Source organism: Rattus norvegicus, chromosome 4, assembly GCF_021556685.1.
Source record: "Rattus norvegicus strain SHRSP/BbbUtx chromosome 4, alternate assembly SHRSP_T2T, whole genome shotgun sequence".
Classification (NCBI taxonomy): Eukaryota; Metazoa; Chordata; class Mammalia; order Rodentia; family Muridae; genus Rattus; species Rattus norvegicus.
The window spans coordinates 77,840,265-77,861,442 of record NC_141537.1 but is presented as its reverse complement, the minus strand read 5'-3'; the positions used below and the strand labels follow the sequence as shown (position 1 = coordinate 77,861,442).

General features: G+C 40.9%; 1 protein-coding gene across 2 annotated transcripts in view; it reads right to left on the bottom strand.

The window, feature by feature from the left end:
* Positions 1 to 21,178, bottom strand: part of Zfp398 (zinc finger protein 398) — a 30,233-nt gene extending 9,055 nt beyond the window's left edge. The window contains 5 exon segments of one of the 2 annotated variants that reach the window (NM_001109230.1): positions 412 to 525; positions 4,183 to 4,296; positions 4,635 to 4,761; positions 16,294 to 16,689; positions 20,925 to 21,178. In NM_001109230.1, the coding sequence (NP_001102700.1) occupies positions 412 to 525; positions 4,183 to 4,296; positions 4,635 to 4,761; positions 16,294 to 16,689; positions 20,925 to 20,948 (775 nt within the window). In that variant the 5' untranslated portion in view covers positions 20,949 to 21,178. 2 annotated transcript variants of the gene reach the window in all.

Sequence of the window (21,178 nt, the reverse complement as noted above, 5' to 3'; positions counted from 1 at the left end):
CAATTTTGTGTGTGTGTGTGTGACTGCTTTTTTTTTTTTTTTATTAACTTGAGTATTTCTTATTTACATTTCGAATGTTATTCCCTTTCCCGGTTTCTGGGCCAACATCCCCCTTAGCCCTCCCCCTCCCCTTCTATATGGCCGTTCCCCTCCCCATCCTCCCCCCATTACCGCCCTCCCCCCAACAATCACGTTCACTGAGGGTTCAATCTTAGCAGGACCAAGGGCTTCCCCTTCCACTGGTGCCCTTACTAGGCTATTCATTGCTACGTATGAGGTTAGAGTCCAGGGTCAGTCCATGTATAGTCTTTGGGTAGTGGCTTAGTCCCTGGAGTTAGCACACTTTTAGCTGCACTCTTCAGTATCCCTTTGTATGAGCTGGATCTGAGTATTTGTTTCTCTGCTACTCACCGGCATAGGTACCTTTGTACAGCTCACTCTCTTTAGACTCCTGGGGGACTCCAACCTGAGGCTCTTCCTCTTGTTTAATCCAAGACAGAATGTCTGAGGTTGAAAGGCCAGGCTCTATTTGTGGAGAAAAAGAGAGAACGGTCTTCAGGGACTTGAATTAGATAGTGAAATTGTTTTGAGAAGTAGCTCAAAGGTTAAGGCGCTTGTTGCACTTGCAGAGAACCTGGGTTCGATTCCTAGTATACAACCATTTGTAATTGCAGTCCCAGCAGCCTCTTCTAACCTTCTTGGGCATGTACCAACCTACCTACATACATGCAGGCAAAACATTCATACACATAAAACAAATAAATCTCTTTAAAAGGTAATATAACTATGTTCATTTGTTGAACATAACACTATTGATTTTTTTAAACTTTCTTCTTTTTCTTTTTTGTTTTTGTTTTTGCTATGCAGCTCTAGCTGACCCTGAATTCACAGAGATCCGCCTGCCTTTGCTTCTAAAGTGCTTCTGAAGTGGGATTAAAGGCACCACCACATCTGTTTATTGCTACTTCTTTTATTTTTTCTTTTAAAGACATGATCTCATGTAACCCAGATTGGCTTCAAACTTGTTATATGGCCAAGGATGACATTGAATTCCTAATCTCCTTGTCCCTGCTCTACCTGTATTGCTGAGAATGAAAGTCTGTTGTCATCATAGCTGTGAAACATGACTATAAAAATCATATTTCTGGAACTGGAGAGATGGCTCAGCAGTTAAAAGCACTGGCTGCTTTTCTGGAGGTCCTGAGTTCAATTCCCAGCAACCTCATGGTGGTTTAAAACCATCTGTAATGGGATCTGATGCCCTCTTCTGGTGTGTCTGAAGACAGCTATACATAAAATAAATAAAATTTAAAAAAAATCATATTTCCGATGAATAAAATTTTAATTCATTTAGAACCTTCTCTTTACAGCCATCAGCCCCAATACACTTTTATTTATCTGTGTGTGCATGTGTACCTTAGAGCAAAACCTGTAGGGGTTGAATCTCTGATTTCACTATGTGGGTCCTGTGGATAAAACACAGAGCATCAGGCTTGGCAACAAGCACTATTACCCACTGTCTCAATGGTCCTGCCTCCTCCCTCTCTTTTTTGTCTGTCTGTTTGTCTGTCTCTGTCGCTGTCTCTCTCTCTCTAGTGGGGAGGAAGGGAGAGGTCTCAATTTTTTTGTTTGTTTGTGAGATAATAACCCTCTGTGCCTATCTATCCCTGGGTGGCCTAGATCTCTATGAAGACCAGGCTAACCTCAAACTCAGAGTTCCATCTGCCCCTATCACCATGTCCATCCTTTTCTTCATATATAAATGTATATACAAAATCAGGGAAGGACCAGAGATAAAGATGGACTAACTTACTAGCCCTGTTTGTAGCTTACAGTAGGAAATAAGAAAAGCAGGTTGCTGTCTGCTGAAATCTGCACTTTCCTATCTCTCAACCTCTTTTTTCTGCTGTGGCCAAGTATATTCCACTAGTCTCTGGCTGATTTAAAAGACACTAAAGGGAGCTGGCAAGATGGCTCAGCAGTTAAGAGCACTGGCTCCTCTTATAGGGGATCTGATTTCAATTTCTAGCATCCACGTGTTAGGTCATAACTGTCTGTAACTCCAGTCCCAGGGGATCCATTGCCCTCTTCTGCCCTCCACAGGCTCTGCACACATATGTTACATGAAGAAACATTCAAGCAAAAGACCCATACATGCAAAATAAAAACAAAGGTAAAGCAAGTGGTATATCCCAGCATTAAAGCAGCAGAGGCAGGCAGATTTCTGTGAGTTCAAGGCCAACATGATATACATAGTGAGTTTCAGGACAGCCAAGGCTACACAGGAAGATCCTATCTCAAAAAACAAGGTGGAGGAGGAGGCTAATCAGTTACTTTTGCTTTTAGATCTTTTCAATGGACAAGGCATCATGATTTCATTTTAATATTTTGGATTCATATTTAAGATTATCAGGTGTGATGATTAGCCTTGTCAATTTGACAAAACCGAGGAAAAGTCTTAATGAGAGAATGTCTATATTGAATTAGCCTCTGGTCATGTTAAATTGTGTAAAGTGAATTAGTCAAGCTAAGCATAAGAAAGCAATCGTGTGAGCCTGCATGCATTCATTCCTTTCTTTCTGATATTGACTATGAATGATGTGATTGGGTACTTTAAGCTCTATGCTGCAGCCTCTCCACAATGATGGACCACTGCCTGAAACTGAAGCTAAAATAAGTGCTTTCTCCCCTAACTTGTGTTTTGTCAGGACATCTTTTTTTTTTAATTTCTTTATTGTCTTTCTTACTGTTTTTTTTTTCTTTTAAGATTTTAATGACTGAGTACACTGTAGCTGTCTTCAGACACACCAGAAGAAGGCAACAGATCCCACTACAGATGGTTGTGAGCCACCATGTGGTTGCTGGGAATTGAACTCAGGACCTCTGGAAGAGCAGCCAGTGCTTAACCACTGAGCCCTCTCTCCAGCCTCCTTGTCAGGACATCTTATCATAGCAATAGAAATGAAACTAAAACAAGTGGTTAGTAGTCTACTTCACTGAAAGGAGCCAGGGCTCCTTCCCTGTGTCAAGAGAAGAAAAATTCAGCACAAGCCAAAACCACTCATCCTGAGAAGGAACTGTTGGTGGGTATAAAGATCTGGAGAACTGTTCTTTATATATACAAGTTTCCCTAAATGACAAGAGTATCTTACTATGCCTCGATCGCTAAACGTGTGTTTTATTCTGACTGTTTTCCTTTTGGGAATCTGGAATTTGAGTACCTGTGGTGATAACTCCAAGAAAACCCTAGGCACTGAGTATCTAATAAAGTTTCTATAATAGTATTTGGTATGTGTTGTCACATTCACTGCTGGAATTAAATGTGCCTTGTGAGATTCCACAGTGAGGGGACTCTGGGAAGCTTGCCTCTGGCTTCCTCCATGTATCTTTTGATGTTGTTGCTTGATATCCATTTGCTTCAATAAATCTTAGCTGTAAGTATGACTGTATGCTTAGTCCTGTGAGTTTGTTTTCTTTAACATTACATATATATTGGTTCAAGCTACATAAATCATACTCTCAAGTGTGGGCTGATGAACACCAATGCAAGCTAAAACTATAAACAGTAACAACAGTATTAAAAAAAAATCAAACACACTGATCATTTTCAGCAAAAAAATGTACTGAAATATATACAAAAAAGAAAAATATGTACCTTAAAAGAACAAAAGGGAGGGGATATCACTCCGTGGTACAAGAAGTACTTCACTAGCATATATAAGGTATTGATGGGTAAAGTACAAAATGATTACAGAGGTCCCTCTAGTATTTAAATGTCTATTCAAAGTGTAAATATTTTAGCACAGAAGAGCTCTAAGTCTTGCTTTCTTTGTATTGAGTCCCCTTCTCTGACCAAGAAAAGGACCTTAAGAGTATATAACCAGGGCTGGAGAGATGGTTCAGTAGCAGACATCCTGAATTCAATTCCCAGCAACCACATGGTAGCTCACAACCATCTGTAGTGGGATCTGTTGCCTTCTTCTGGTGTGTCTGAGGACAGCTATGGTGTATTCATATAAGTAAATCTTTTTATTTTATTTTATTTTTTTGGTTCTTTTTTTCGGAGCTGGGGACCGAACCCAGGGCCTTGCGCTTCCTAGGTAAGCGCTCTACCACTGAGCTAAATCCCCAGCCCCAGTAAATCTTTTTAAAAGGGTATATAGAACCCTTTCTCGTATTTACCTTCACTGGGGTCTGCAGGCATCTCACTTGCTTCTGGCCTTGGTTGGTCATCTGTACTGTGTTCTCCTTCTGGTTGAATCTGGGATAAAACATCAGGTTGATTCATGGCATAATCTGGAAGAGGAAAAAAGGAAAGCAGGCATGACAACGAGATAAATGAGTATGACAGCAACTGCCATCAAGGCAGCGGACAGTCAGGGAATTAATTTCTTTTCTCTATCACTTCTTCCCATCTATCCACCTCCAACTATTTACAACAAAGCTACTCAAGAAAGCACATAAAAGAAATGTAATGTATGGGAAATACACGTAGTAGGTTAGCTCTGTCCTTCTTCGGCTTCAAACTAGATTCTGCAGTGTATGAGAAGAGTGAGAGTGAGGACACTGGAGAAAGTGTCTGAGCCCACTTGGGACTGTAGCACCTCATTCAAAAGGTGCTCACTCAGCCTCACCCATGGAGATGAGAGACTCGTAGTTGCCCTTCATGATATTCTTGTAAAGTTCCTTTTGCCATTCTTCTAATTTTTCCCACTCTGGAGTGGAAAAGTAGATGGAGACATCATCAAATGCCACAGGCACCTAAAATTATAATCACATAGGTTAGTCAGTCCCTCCCAGGCATCCAGTCACCCAATAAATCCTTTCCTCCCCTCATTAGCTGTTTTACTTAGTTTTTACTAACCTAAAGGGAGGTCAGTAAGTACTCTAGGGCTAGTGAGATGGCTCCGTGAGTAAAGGCACTTGCCATCCAGCCTTGTAACCTGAGTTCAATGAACACAACCCATGGAAAAAGGAGAGAAATGCCTTCTCCTAAGTATCCTTGTACCTTTACACATGTGCTGTGGTGCACCAGGCATGCACACACAAAAAACAGATGTAATTTTAAAAATACTTAAAAAATATCCTAAGCCAGGCATCCACTTAAGGCAGCATTCACCTTTAATCCCAGAATTTGGGAGACAGAGACAGGTGGATCTCTGAGTTCAAGGCCATTTTGGTTTACAGAGTGAGTTACAGGATAGCCAGGGCTACAGAAAAAACACCTGGCTTGAACAAAAAAATTTTTAAATATCTAATGCCATTTTTGAGTTTTTAAATACTATTTTTATTAATTGAGAATTTTATACAATGTTTTAATATTTATCCTCCAACTCCTCACAGATCCATCCTTACCTTCCTACACACACAACTTGTGTGTTTGCTCTCCCCATCTCCCTCTCTCAAAGCCATTGAGTCTAATTTGTGTTGCTCAAATAGTCTTGGGTATAGAGCTTCCTCAGAAGCATGGCTGACCTATCAAGGGTCATTCTATTTCTTTTAACGTTCCACCTGTCAATAATCAAACCCTAAAACTCTGATCCAAACAAAATAACATGAACTGGAACCCTCCCTGAAGCACATTTGGTTGTCTTGAAAGCAATGTAAAAGCATCTCAGTGCTACATGTTAAAACTTCAGGCTGTACTATCATGTCAACTGTTTTAATCTGCCATTTCTCAAAACACCATTTCTTAGAATATCTGATTTCTCTAGTTTTGTGTGTCTCTCTAATTCTTATAATCTTTTGCCAAGGAGATTTCCCCTTGATGCAGTTTCTCCTGCATATGGAAGACAGGAACATCCCATGGCTCATAATGAAATGCCAAGAAGACTATTTTAGAATAGAAAAATTGAACTAAAATTAAGTTATAATCTATGTATCCTAACTCTTATTGAACCTCTGCATATTCTTTCTTTCTGTTGCTTTTACAAACATTTTATTCCATATTTGCTTTTTTTTTTTTTAGTAACTACTTAAAATCTTCCTTTTCCTTTTCCTAAGTGTTGTATGGTTCAAAATGTCAACTCTTAACCGTAACCTTCACCCTTTTGATGTCTTATATGATTTAGTTTATATAAACACATGTGTATACAGTAACTGTACTTTACTTGTATATTCTTGGGATGAGGTTTGGCTCGGTTGGTAGGATATTTACCTTAGCATGTATAAAACTCTGGTTTCAATCCCAGAACTATATAAAATAGTCATTCATGGTGGTATACTCTTATAATCCCAGCACTAAGGATATAGAAGGAGAAACAAGGTCATTCCTATCTAATGACTTGAAGGTCAGCCTGTTGCATGTAATTATCTCAAAAAAAATACACAGATCTTTTTTTTTGGGGGGGGGGGGACCGGGCTTCTCTGTGTAGCCCTGGTGTCCTAGAATTCACTCTGTAGACCAGGCTAGTCTTGAACTCAGAGACTCACCTGCCTCTGCCTCTCTCTGCCTCTCTACTTCTGCCTCCTAAATGCTGGGATTAAAGGTAGGAGCCACCACTGCCCAGCTTCACATTTTCTTTTATACATTTTGCCACTTGACAATACAACTTCATGTTTTACATAGTTGTACTTGGTCAACTCATTTGCAAGTTTCTTCGGTGGGTGAAAGAGTTGTGGAAGGATTCCCATTAGGTTTTTGCCTCTGTTCTTATATACTGGATCTAGAAATAGAAAAGCTTTGATGTCAGCGCCAGTCCCCACGACCACAGAAATGCTTGCCATTTTCAAGAGCATGCAGAAGGAGCTCAGAAAGTCCCCCTCTCAAGACTCTGGAATTACTTCTGTAACAGTGTCTAGCTATATAGTTTAAGTTGGTTTCTCATTCTCCGTCTTCATTCATTATCCTCTCAAATACTAGGATCATGAACATTTGCTATTCACTTGCCTAGGCTTTTGATTTTTGAATATGTTCACCTAATCTTTTCCTTTGCATGTCTTCCAATGACATACCCCCTCTATCTTTCTGTTTTCCACTCAGAATTCTCATAGGGGAAAGAAGACAGGATGTGCCACATGTTAACTTTATAGCCTTAAATGAAATATTTTATCTATTTTTTTTTCAAAATAGGGCCTCACTACATAGCTGTGGTAGTCCTGAAACCCACTGTGTAGACCAGGCTGGCCTTGAACTCATGGAGCTCTGCCTGCCTCTGCCTCCCAAGTGCTGGGATTACAAGAGTGCACCACCACACCTAGCTTCATTTTTTTTAAAAGATTTTTTATTTATGTGTATGTGCACATGAATACAGGTATCCTTCCAAGGACAGAAGAGGGTGAGATCCAGAAGCAGAAGTCACAGGTGGTTGTGAATCACATTATGTGGGTGCTGAGAACTGATTTCATCTTGGGCCCTCTGAAAAGCAGCAAGTGCTCTTAAGCACTGAGTCATCTCTCCATCCCTCTAATTCTTTTTTATGTGTCTCTTTCACTTTCTCCTTCAAGCTCTCCAATTTGTATTCATGAAAAGATTTTCTCTTCTGGTCCACTGCAACTCACTGCGCTTGTCTTCAGCTTGACTACATGATTCTTCTCTGATGCATTCATTCAGCCCATGCTTTTCTTTCAACCACTGTATCTTTTTCTTTTGGTATCTTTAGACTTCTGGTTACAATTTTTCAATTTGGCTTCTTAAATTTTAGTCTCCCTATTTCACCCTCCTCCACTGTTTGGTTTGAGTTCAGCAATTCATTCTCTGACTAAAAAAAGATGTCACCTAAATCCACTAAATGCTGTTTTGGATGGGAATTTTCATTTTTTTCCCATTTTCAATGCATTTTTCCATTTTCTGAATTTCAATGTTTGCAACTTGTTGATGTTTAACGAACACTCTAAAGTTCCTTTCTGGCTAACTCTTATGCCATCTGTAAAATCAACAATTTTTCTTCACACTGATCTTTCTCAGATTGCTTCCAAACATCATGCTTCATTTTCATCTTCTCTAAATATACTAATCTGTTCTTAAACTCTAGTTCTTCTTTCTTTTGGGGGTAAGGTTGAAAGAGAGTCATGGGTGATGGGAACCAAACTCTTTATTAACTTTTTTTAGATGCAAGCCTAGCCTTTAACGCCTGGACCATTTCTCTGGCCTTTAAATTTGTTCTCATTTGTAAAATTCAGTGCCACAATTTCTGATGAGCTTCTTTTGTAGCAATTATTTTACATAAAATTCATGATCTGTCTTTATTTTCAGAAATGCAGATTTTACTACACAGCTAAGGCTGCCCTCAGACTCCTGAACTCAGGTGCACAGAACTGCCCTAAACTACTTTTCTACTAAGATTGCTGTGTGGTATTCATTAGCTGATTTGAGAACTTCCTTATCTGACTATCTAGTTCATCCTGAATCCTATTGCCCTTTCTTCCCAGCTCATGTTGAGATCTTGTTACCTCCAATTTTTTGTATCTAGTTTGAAATTTTTTTAAAGTTCATGGATTTCTTGTCCAATTTTATTTGATTTACTGACTTAAAAGATATTTTGTCTGACATTCCTAATTTTTGTTTTTTGTAATACCTGGTATCAACCCTAGGGCTACACCTGCTACACAAATGCTGTACCACTGAGCTATATTACAATACTGTTTTGTAGCTTTTTTTCCCCCAAGCAGTTAGCCTATAATTTAACTGACATTTTAGTTATTAGACAGCAAACTCATTATTCTCACAGTCTTTGAAGGACATTCTGGATTGTTTTGTAGAGATGGAATATTTAAAGCCCAGTCTGATCTAGAACTTGCTTTGTAGCCAAGGATGGGCTTAAGCTGATGTTCCTGTCTCCACCTCCTGAGTGTTAGATTCTAGGCATGTGCCACCAGGCCCAGGCTCTTTGCAGATTTTCTTCTTGAGCAGCAGAATTCTTTTTCAGTTCTTAATTCTGACACTTCAGCCTCTGGACATTCTAGTTTCTAGAAGACTTAACAAGTTATTCCACTCTATTTTATTATCTACTTAGTAATTGAGACAGTCTCATATAGTCCAGACTGGCCTTAAACTTGTGGTCCCCTCACCTTCACCTCTCAGGTGCTAGAATGACAGATATATGCCACCATGCCCAGGTCACTGGAATTTTTACAGTGGTTAAGAGCACTGACTATTTTTCCAAAGGTCTCAAGTTCAGTTCCCAGAAACTGCATGGTTTCTGTAATAGGATCTGATACCCTCTTCTGGTGTATCTGAAGCCAGTGACAGTGTACATAAGTAAAAATAAATAAATCCTAAGAAAGAAGAAAAGAAAGATAGGAAGGAAGGAAGGAAGGAAGGAAGGAAGAAAGAAAGAAGGAAAGAAAGAAAGAAAGAAAGAAAGAAAGAAAGAAAGAAACGTAAGTGCACAGAGAAGGTTTATTTAGAAGGATATTTAGTTCTGTGTTCTCTTTTGCATTTCTACAACCAGATTCCTACAGTCTCTCACTAGAGCTTCTAATTCTTGTGGTTTGGAGTTTATAACAACTTCAGTTTTTATTGGGATAATACCTTGCAGCATCATTTCTTCTAAGACTTTAGATTTTAGTTTTGTACTAATCTCCCCCAGCCCCTCAGCTCTTCAAGAAAAACTGAAAATTTGAGTTTGCTTTTCACCAGCAGACAGTTGATTCACTTTATAAAGCTGTGTGTGGATGCATTCTATATCCACTTTTAGAGTCTGATACTAGTTTTATTTTACTCTTTGACAGTTGATTACATTTTATTTTATTTTATAGAACAGTTCTCACTATGTAACCCTGGACCTTGCTATGAACTCACTTAGATATGTATGCCTCTATCTTGAATCCTGGGATTAAAGGCCTGCACCAGCCACTTGATACCATTAGAACTCTGACTAAGAATCTGTCAACCCATTCTCTCTTCCAGGAGGAAAACTGAAAGAAAAAAGTGAGGTGACCATCATGAAAAAATTTCTGGTTTTCTTATTTTTCAGTTTTCTTTCTAGAAGTTTTTCCCACTTCCTTCTTACTAAGACAGAACACACAGCAGGCCAAACTGTGCCAGATTCACACTCAGGCTTGCCACAAGGTAGAGAAGGACACTCACAGCCACTCAACCCATCTCACCAATGGGGGCTGGGGGGCGTTTCAGCAATGAGGCACCAAGGTTAAATGATGTGGTAAGATCCTGGTAAGTTTGGTTCAGCCCACCATACCTGCCAGGTCTCCCAACAAACAGGAGATAAAGCAAGCAAGCAAGGGCAACAAGGAGACAGATTAGGAAGGAGGCAGAGTAGCAAGAAGGAGAAAGGCAGAAGAAGTAGAGTAGAAAAAACCTGAAGTACCAAAAGAACCAAAGACGTGAGGAAGAGCAGCAAGAGGGAAGCGTCACAGAAAACAGGAGGCAGAAGAGAGCCAGGCTGCTGCCCCAGAGAGTTCTGGAGGAAGAGAAGACGCCACTGAAGAAAAGCCCCTTTCCTTCTTAGTAGACCAGCTCCCACAGGAGGCACTACCTCAGACTACTGTCCTTCCCTTCAATTTCCTTATTCAATAATGTTTCATTTGTTTTATTTATTTCATAGAAGGCCTCATTATATAGCCTAGCTGGCCTAGAACTCACTATATATTTTAAGTTAGCCTGAAATTCATGATCCTCCTGTCTCGGCCTCCAGAGTATTAGGATTACAGGTCTATGCCACCACTTGCGACTTCATTAAGTAAATATTAGTATCTATTTAGCTGCCAAGTATTATCTGATATATCAGAACAGATGCTGGAAGATGGGTTTAGGGGACAAGGAGTTAACTCTAGAGCTCTGCACTTTGGGACCATTACTTACAGTCGCCCAGAGTAGAAACAACTGCAAGGCAGTTCTGAATATCCAGTACATACAAAGTTCTCCTTAAGCACCAAAATTAAAGTATGATTTCTGTCCAAAAAGGCATATGATCATAGGTAATTGGTAATAGACATGTGAAATTTTACAAACAGATATCTAATAGAGGTGGGATGACCCTAAAAGAGATGGAGTTTGAGTTTAGTCTCTGAGTTTGAGGCTGGTCTATATAGTGAATTGCAGCTAGCCAAGGATACATAATGAGACCCTGCCCCAATAAACCAAACAGATAGAGCATAAAGCAATGTTTCAAAATCTCTTAAGGAAGAAGTATTTTCACAAAAATCATAGAACTAACTAAAAAAACAATCTCACATTAAATTATTATTACTCTTCATTTTTGTTGTTTTCTTGTGTTTTGTTATTTTGGTTTTTCTAGATATGTTTTTGCCATTGTAGCTCAGGCTAGTCTTATACTCATAGCAATTCTTTTGCGTCAGTTTCCTAAGCACTGGAATTACAGGTATGTAATACTGTGTTTGGCACTCCCACATATGCCTTTTATGGGTCTTTTCTTAATAAGTTTGAGAATGTACTCTAGGAAACAAATGAGTAAAAAAGTATACTGGTGTTAGGACACACTGCATGCCATAAAGGAATGAGAAGGGGTAGTCCTAGCACAACATACATATAGTAGGCTAAGAAAGCAGTGAATCTAGATTAGATTTAAGATCTGAAGAAAACCCAGAATATGAATCCAGGTCAGGAAAGGACACCAAGAAGTCTTAGAGAAGAGAGAATATTAAGTAACAAAATACACAACATAATGAAGAACTTTCAGACTTGAAAATACAGTCAAAGTATTTAGTAGAAAAGGAACATCTCTACCAGAAGGCACAAGAGCTATAATCTTGAGCCCTTAGAGAAATGGCTGCAAGGGGAAAAGGTGGCCCAGTGGTTAAGAGCACTGACTACTTTCCCAGAGGTTCTGTGTTCAATTCCCAGCAACCACATGATGGCTCACAACTATCTGTAATGAGATCTGATGCCCTCTTCTGGTGTGTCTGAAGACAGCTACAGTGTACTTATATAGAATAAATAAATAAATCTTAGAAAAGGAGGAGGAGGAGGAAGAGGAGGAAGAAGAGGAGGAGCAGCAGCAGCAGCAGCAGCAGCACTGGCTGCTCCAGAGGCCCTAAGTTTGATTCCCAACACCTATATGGCAGTTTGCAATTATTTGTAACTCCAGTCCCAGGGATTAATGCCCTCTTCTGGTCCCCTTCTCCCCTTCTGTTCCCCAATAGTCACCAAGCACAGTGCACAAACATATACAGGCAAAACACCTGTACATAAAATAATAATAATAGAAACAATTAAAATCTTAACACAGACATTCTCAAACCTTTTGGTCTCGGCATCTTTAACCTCTTAAAAAATTCACAGACTTAAGACTAAGAAAATGGAGCAGCATGTGACATGCCCGATGCTTGTGACAAGCCTGACACTCTGAGTTGGATTCCTGGTACAAGATATAAGTGCAGTGAGAGAAACAATGAGACTCTGCCTTACAAACAAGGTGGAAGAAGAGAACTGACACCTGAAGAAGTTGTCTTCTGACCTCTACAAATGGACTGTGGCAAACATGTGCCCCATCTAACAAAATGTAATTTTTAAAAAATACATTCATTAAAAATGATTAGATAAATAAATAAGATATCCATTAAATGCAGGGCCTAGTACATGCGAGGCATACACTCTACCAACAGAACCATATCTCCCAGTCTAAATTTTCAGTATGTTTTGACTAGAACTAAACACATTTTAATTTCAAAAAGAAATATCTGAAAGAAGTTGTATTATTTTATATATGCTTTTAGAATTTAAGACAGTTTAAATGTTATGCATTTCTCTAGGCCTGACACTAACTTTAAATGAACGCTATTCTAGTAATAAAAACTAAATTTAAGTGATTCCCAGAGGACTTCTGAAGGGCCCAAAATATGAAAATAAAATACACAGTAGGGAGTACAATATCAAGACCCAGTTCTGCCTGCTTCTGCCTCCCAAGTGCTAGGATTAAAAGGCATAAGCCATCACATCCAGTCTTTTCACTCTTTTTTTTTTTTTTGAAGTAGTTTCACATAGCTCAGGCTAGCTTCACACTTGCTGTATTGATAAGGATGACCTTAAACTTCTGATCTTCTCTCCATCTCGACTCTTGAGTGTTGGAATTACATGTATGTGTTATCATATTCAGTTTTATATACTGCCACAACCTCATGCCTACTTGGCAATCTCTGGCAATTGAGCAATATTTTTGTCCAGTGTGGTGTGTGTGTGTGTGTGTGTGTGTGTGTGTGTGTGTGTGTGTGTATTGGTATTTCTGTAGAGCTGTGATTGGCCTGTTACTTATTAGTAGATTGGGCTGTCCTTGATCATACATAAAAATCTTCTGCCTGAGCCTCTTGAATGCTGGGATTACAGGCATGTGCTACCATGCCTGACTCTGGTTAAACTTCAAGCCTTCATTTCTTTGTAAAATAGTGAATAAAAGTTATCAGATCTCACTTTCAAGGATTATTATACTAAGTGAAATATAAGAACACCATCACAGCACTTAATACTTAATGAGGCTCTAGCTAAAACTCATGAGGAAAAGTATTTGAAATTTCGTTTGCTATGACACCTTGGATAACTCTGTATGGCTCACTAAAGTTAGTAATGGTTATGTCCCAATGCCATACACCAGGATGTTAGGGTTTTATAATAATAAAACATCATGCTCTAAATAAAGACAACATGAGTAATATATATCATATACAATTAATCATGTAAAATATATCATTCACTCATATGTGTGTGTGTGTGTGTGTATGTGTGTGTGTATCTGCTGCAGTCTTTTTTTTTTTTTTCTTTTGGTTCTTTTTTTCTGAGCTAGGGACCGAACACAGGGCCTTGCGCTTCCTAGGCAAGCGCTCTACCACTGAGCTAAATCCCCAACCCCTCTGCTGCAGTCTTAATAAATTCTCTCTGGAAAGATAAGGAGAAAAAACATTACTTGCTTCTGAGGAGTCCTAGAGTGTATTCTAAGATTCTACTCTCACCTTAAACAACTTTTTCTACATGTATATAGTTATTTCACCTGCATGTATGTGTACCATATTCATGCCTTGTACCTGTGGAGACCACAGCAGATCCCCTGTAACTGGTTGTGAGCTTCCACGTAAATGCTGGGAATAGAACCTGGGTCCTCTGGAAATGCAGCCAGTGCTCTCCAGCCCCCTACTTTTAACAGTTCTATACTTACACCTAAGAAAAAAAGAAACTCTATTCCTATTATTCTTTTTCCACTTTCTATTTACTCTACAACTATGGTATTCTGTCTTCTATCTTTATCTTGCCACTCAAACAAATTAGGTCAGGATCTCTGACAGCCATGTTGACAATCATATTCACTGTCTTATCTTTCTAGTCCTCCCAGTATGGTAACTGGCAAATCATAACTCTACTAGAAATGCTGTTTTTCATGTTAGCTCTGTGGCACCTCCTACTTTCCGATTTGTTTTCCTACTACCTCACCGGTGTATCCTGTTGAGGTTCCTCTGCTCACTCCTCCTTTCACCTCTGAAGCTTGATCTCGTTATCCATGCTCACTAGAGATCTCTTCCATCTCATAACTAACAATACAATCTCCATGCCAATGGCCCTTCACTCTTCCTCGAGCTTCTTGAACCTAACACTGCCCAGGGGTAACTAACTACTCATTCCTTCTATCTCCTGTAGTATTCTGATGAAGCAAGACAGTGCAGAGGTTCCTCCATTTTATATTCCTGCTAAAGCCATCCTAGGTTTAACCAGAATCTGATCTCCTTGATGGAGAATCCCACAGAAAACAGTCCAAGTCTATTCTAGGAACCAAAGGTCAAAATGTCCTAGCTAACTTACCTTAGTGTTCCTTAAAACTGCCTGTTTGAGGGGTTGGGGATTTAGCTCAGTGGTAGAGCACTTGCCTAGCAAGCGCAAGGCCCTAGGTTCAGTCCCCAGCTCCGGGGAAAAAAAAACAAAAAAACAAAACTGCCTGTTTGTAGGGAACCCCTCCACTTATCTCAGCTTCTGTTAAAATTCCTTGCTACAAACTGAGTACTTCTGCAAAGCTCTCCAGCAGCTGCTGAGCCAAGATGCCCAGATGTAATTTCTGCCTTTAAAAACACCCTGTGTTCTGGACAGGGGTTGGGATGGGGATAAAGGGTTCTTAGTGAGACCATCTCAGGTATCCATTTAGAAACAGAACACTAGAAAGCACCTGACTTTACCTTTATTAAAGTATTTAAATGTGTTTTATGTGTTACAGCTTTTTTTCTTCAGGAAAATATATAGAACAAGCAAAAATGTATTCAAGAAATACTTGTAGATTCCAGGGGTGGTGCCCCATGCCTGCAATCCCATTATTTGAGAGGCTGAGGCAAGATTCTAAGTTGTAGACAGGTATGGATTACGTATCAAAATCCTATGTCCTCTAGATAGATAGATAGACAGATAGACAGATGATAGATACTTATACCTAAGAAAAAGAAAGAAAGAAAAGATAGATAGATAGATAGATAGATAGATAGATAGATAGATAGAGTGAGCGAGCTTGCTTTGGATATTTTTTTTTTTTTGAGATTGAGTCTCTCTATGTATTCCTGGCTGTCCCAGAACCACTATGTAGACCAGGCTATCCTTTGACTCACAAAGAACCTTCTCTGCTTCCAGAGTGCTAGGAATAAAGGCATGCCTATGACCCCCCAAAAAAAATTTTTTAAAGAATTTTAAAAAGTCTGTGTCTATGAAAAAATTTATGAGTGAGCAAGTATGTTTGGAAACTAGGCATATCACTGTCAAACAGTAATCATCGAAACTTCCTGTTTTCTAAATTAGTTTCTTCAGAAGACAGAACACTAGCATCTCAGTACACTTGTTCTATAAATGACAGCCTAGACTCACAGATGACCCTGGCCCTTGTAATAACCACATGACTGTAATAATCCCATGCATAGTCTTTCCTCTAACTTTTCACTAAAACTGTCAACAAAATTCAAATTAACTGTCTCAGTTGTTTCACGGAGACTGTTGCAGCCTAACAAAGAGAGAAGTGACTCATACACATGTAAAAGTGAAAGAAATTAAGAGAAAAAATTCATTTACCATACAGCCAACTATGGATTAGAAAGAGTTTTCTCACTGGAAGCTTGACATTGTAAATGTGTACTGAGCCACTGGTGTCCCATGTCCTACCACTTGGGAGGTAGAGGCAGAAAGCCAGCAGTTCAAGGACAGCCTGGGTTACATTACTATCTAAAAAAAAAAAAAAAGGAAAGATATCATCATCAACTCAGTATAGTTCTCAAAGAGACAAACACAAAACACCTTCACAATTCTATTAACCTAAGAAATTTTAAGAGGAAATAAAAATGTCTAAATAACTGACTGTTTCTGACTGCAAGTGACTGAGCTAGTGGTATTGATGTAACCTAGAAGCGGGGTATTATTACCTTTGGGATATCTCCTTTAATACCTGGGGGCAGCCGCAGGATCCAGAAGTTCCTGTTTCTCAACAAGTTCTCCAAGTTCTCCAACCGCCGCTGCAGCAGCCCATACTCCTGCAGCAAGGTCCCCAGCACGGCCCACTTGCCATCCAGCTGGTTCCCAAGCTCTGTCACTGTCTTTTCACAGCCTGCTAGTTTCTTCTCTGCTGTCCCTGTCCTGCCTTCTAGGTGGAGGAGTCGCCGGCTGTGGACTTCCACCTTCCTCTCTATGGCCTGCACAGCAGCCACCACTGTCCACAGGGAAATGGCTGCAGTCTGCAGATGTGCCTCATTTGCTGCTGGAGGTGGAGGAAGAGGAAGGGGCTGCAGGGATGTAAGGCATTCCGAGTCCCATTCAGAAGTCTATGTGCAATGGAGAGATGGGGCAAGACATTGAGCGTTAGAAGGAAATCAGACTCTAAACTACAACCAAATAAGAACTACTTATCTCCCAGGCAATGATGGTACACACCTCTAATGCCAGTATTTGTGAGGTAGAGGCAGGTGGAACTCTGTGAGTTCCAGGTCAGCCTGCTCTACAGAGCAAGTTCCAGGATGGCCAGGACTACACAAAGAAACTTTGTGGGGGGGGTGAGAGGTGGGGGAACACACACATGCATGCACGCTCGTGTGTATACACACAAACACACACACACACCCCTACTTAACTGTTCAGCTGATACTAACCAAAATAACTTTAGTATATCTATAGTGCCTTGTTGTTCTGAAGCCTATTGACATCAAAAGCCAAGGAACTGCTTTGATGGTTCAAGGATGGATTGGGAAAGATAATGAATAATAAATTGTCACTTTAAGGCTAGTCTGGCCCATTTCCTCTAATATAAGGCCCAGAAGTTGAGGTTTCTTATTGCCTTCTCTATCTCTGGAAAAGGCAAATGTACACAGGAATTCTCTCCAGGTTTCACTGACCTCAGGGGGCTCTCTGACAAATCTCCTATGAATTGATACACTACACTAGCCCTGTCTATCAATCAGTTTATACACTACAACTGTACCATAATTTAACAAGTTGAGGGTGTCTAGTCTAGTGAAAATATAACAACTACTTTCAAGTATTTGAGGGTTATGAAATAGAAGACAGAACATGTTTGTTTAATCTTATACTCCAAGGACAGACTAGAAAAATACATGGAAAATTTCAGACTGGTAACAATGTTTGAATTAGATTTTTTTCCAAGAAAGTCACAGGCTGTCTGTTCATTACTGAATGTACTTTGAAACAAAGAGTATCATAAAAGGAAGGAATCTGTAGGACAAATAGGAGGTTGGACTAAGCCTAATTCTCTGAACTTGATAAACCACTCTCTGGCCAGAGCCTTCTATTTTTGCACTATCTTATTCTCGTTTCATCTGATCTCCAACCCATTAATTATAACTGTAGCCCTATGATAATTCCATTTGCTCCTGGTCTACCACCCGTATATGGTTTTGCTTTCTTCCCTGCTTGACCACTTCAGCCACTTTCAACGCCATTTCACTCCTGTCTCTAAGCCTCACTTGCTCAGCTGACTTCCTAATTTGAATGAGCTGAACAATTCACATTTTGTTTGCTTTTACAAGCAGTCATGTAAACCTAAAAAAGAAAATCACACAACCATGTGAGATACTGTCAGCATATTCCAATGGTCAGTGCTCAGTGGGGGCATTTTACACTACCTAGTATCTCCAGGCTTCTACAAACTCTCGAACTAATGTGCAACAACAACTCGAAAAGACTGGTCAATCAGCCAGTGAGATGGCTTAGCAGATAAAGGCACTTGCAGTAAATAAAGCCTGATTATCTGAGCTCAATCTCTGGGATCCAAATGGCAGAAGAAGAGAATCAACTCCCCCAAGTTTTCCTCTGCACTGAGGAAACTGAGTCAAGAGAACTGCTATTAAGTTTCAGTCCAGTCTGGCTATAGAGTGAGTACCAAGTCAGCAAGGGCTACAATAGCAAGACCTGATCCGCACCCCCCCAAATCTAGTTAACATACATATTTTCATCCAGTACCTGTGAAATGGACATGGTGTACTTTAAGAGAGCTCTTAGGTGATGGGTGCTGCATCTGCTGATTCAGGGAGCACACCGGGAGGAGACTGATCCAGACAGAACCCTTACTCTCCAGAGATGACATGATTATCTTACTTAAGTATACTGAAGTAAGCCAGTTGGCACACACCTTTATTCCCAGCACTAGGAGGACAGAGACAGGTGGATCTCCGTAAGTTCAACATCAGCCCAGTCTACAGAGAGAGTTCCAGGACAGCCAGGGCTACACAGAAAAGCCCTGTCTCCAGAAGAAGAAAAAGGAAACTGGAGTAATTAGACCTAAACTCTTTTTCTTTTTCATATTTCTTCCCACATCAAACCTACCAGTAATAATACATGCTTTCTTTCTTTCTCAAAGAAAAATGTTTCCTCTTATTTAAAAGCCAGGCTCTCCACTTAAACTCTGAATACCAACCCTCCTAACTTATAAGATACATTAAAAAACAAAACAATAGCTAGTGTGGTGACACTTGCAGAGGCAGAAATATTTCTGTGAGTTCAAGCCAGCCTGATCTACACATTGGCCAGTTAGGGTTACAATTGTCAATGAAGTGCTCAACCAGAAATGAGGCATCCACACCACTGCCCAAATCCCAAGGCTTGGGGACCATTGAGGAAGAAGGGCAGCAAGATTCTAAGACCCAGGATTAGACTGGATCCAAATCGTTTCTTCTGGATGTGACAGAGCTACTGAACTGATGAGCTCATATCAGTTGTGGCTGCCTGCATGAAATCAAGCTAGTCAACACTATAGCACTGAAAGAGAAGTGGGGAGTTCATGAGCCCCCATGCATAACTGCAGAATTATGGACAACTGATAGCTTCTGGGGGAAGGGAAAGTCCATTTTTTAAGGATGTGGTTCCTGGTGGCCAATGACACTCCAGTGCATGGCCTACCCCAAGGAATATATGAGAAGCACAGATTGGACCTCATGGGTCATTTTTAAAAAAGGACAAGAAACCGGGGGACACTGTGAGGGAAGGAGGAGTGAATCTGGGAGGAGTCGGGAACAGTAGAGTGAAACAATCAAAAATACATTCTATTAAATTTTCAAAGAATAAAAATATTTTCAAATTAATAAATCATTTAGATTTATTTATGTACATCAGTGCCTTGCCTTCATGTATGTATGTGCATGTCTGGTGCCCTCAAGGGTCAGAAGAAGGCATCAGATACTTTGGAACTGGAGTTACAGATTGTTGTTAGTCACCATGTGAATGTGAGGAACCAACCCAGGGCCCTCTGCAAGAGCAACTGGTACTTTTAGCTGCTGAGCCATCTCTCCATCCCCTAAAAATATTTCTTAAAATTAAAATTAAAAATATCAGTATTTTCAAAATCTTCTTCATAAAACAGACTTGCCCTCGTCAAAACCATAGCCACTGATTCCATGTGATTACTGAGGATTTTAAATGTGGTCAGTTCAATTGAGATGTGTTGTGTATAAAATCTCATTAATAGTTTTATAAAATTACTATTAAAATATTTTCATACATTGGGCTAAATAACATTTCACTGAATTCACTGAAATTAATTTCCTCTTTTTTTCTTTTCTTTTTTTAAAGACAATCTGGCTATTTGGCCAAGCATATATTAAAATTTCTGATCCTCCTCTCTCAAACTCCTGAGTGAGCCACCGTGCCACCATCATGGTTTGACCTACTAAACATGACTACTAGAGAACTAAAAGTATGTGCATAGTTTTCAGCATAAACCTATAGCATGCACAATGGTCTCTAAGGGTTTGGGGGATGGGGGGAAGTATTGCGCTTGGTAAATTAAACTTTAATGGTAAGGATTTCCCTCTGCTCTATTCCCCACCCCTCCCCACTGCTCCCCTGGTTTCTTCTTCCTTTCTTACTTCCTACCTACTCCTCAGCAGACCCGCCTGACTTCTGACTTACTAAAAAAGTCTCTTCGAGCCGACCAAAGGCTTCTTAGGTGGCAAACAAAAGCAATACTTTCCAGTCAGAACGTTCTGTTAAACACCCTCTTCCTTAATGGCTGTGTGCAGGGACTGTGCCGGTTGTCCTGGTAGCCCTGGCATCTATCTGGTGCGTGCACGGCTGGGCCCACTGCAGGCCTGCTGCAAACGAGCACACGCACGAATGGCTAAGCCTACGCTGTGTCGGCCTTCCAAGGTCCCCGCAGCGCCTCCGCTTGTCGGGCGCGCGATGCTGTCAGTCGTCCCGCAGTCTGTCAGGACACACCTTAGCTTTTACCTTCACCGCCTCGCAGGTGACTGTCCTGCCGCACCTAGCAACGACAGCTCTCACCGCTGTACAGAATGGCTCGTGGATTTCAAAAACACCTCGAGCCCACTTCCCCGTTCCGCGGGCTGACGCGAAGCACCGCGGCGCGTGTAGGTTAGAAACACCAGACACGGGTGCCCCGGCGTCCTCCGGCGCTGCGGTCCGCGGTGGCCCTTCAGGGCAAGCGACAGCCGCAGACCCACGCGGGCGACTAGGCCCGCGGCCGTCCCCAGCCTCCTCGCCTCCCCCCGAGGCCCGGGTGACAGAGATGCCCGTGCATCAGCGCCCTTACCGGAGCGGCGGTCGCCTCAGCCATGGCCCTCCGCTGCCCGGTCCTGTCCCGGGAGTCGCCACCACACGCAGGCCCGGCCGCTCAGTGCTCTCTGCAGACAGCAAGACGCGGTCTCGCGGTGCTCGCTCTGACAGGACTCGCGCGGCAATCCGGCTTCCGGGGACGCTGGGACGCTGAGTAGCTGAGTAGCTGGCAGCCTACGCCGCACCGGCTGCAGCCGCCCCTCAGCTGGCGCTTTGTGGGCAGCGAGTACT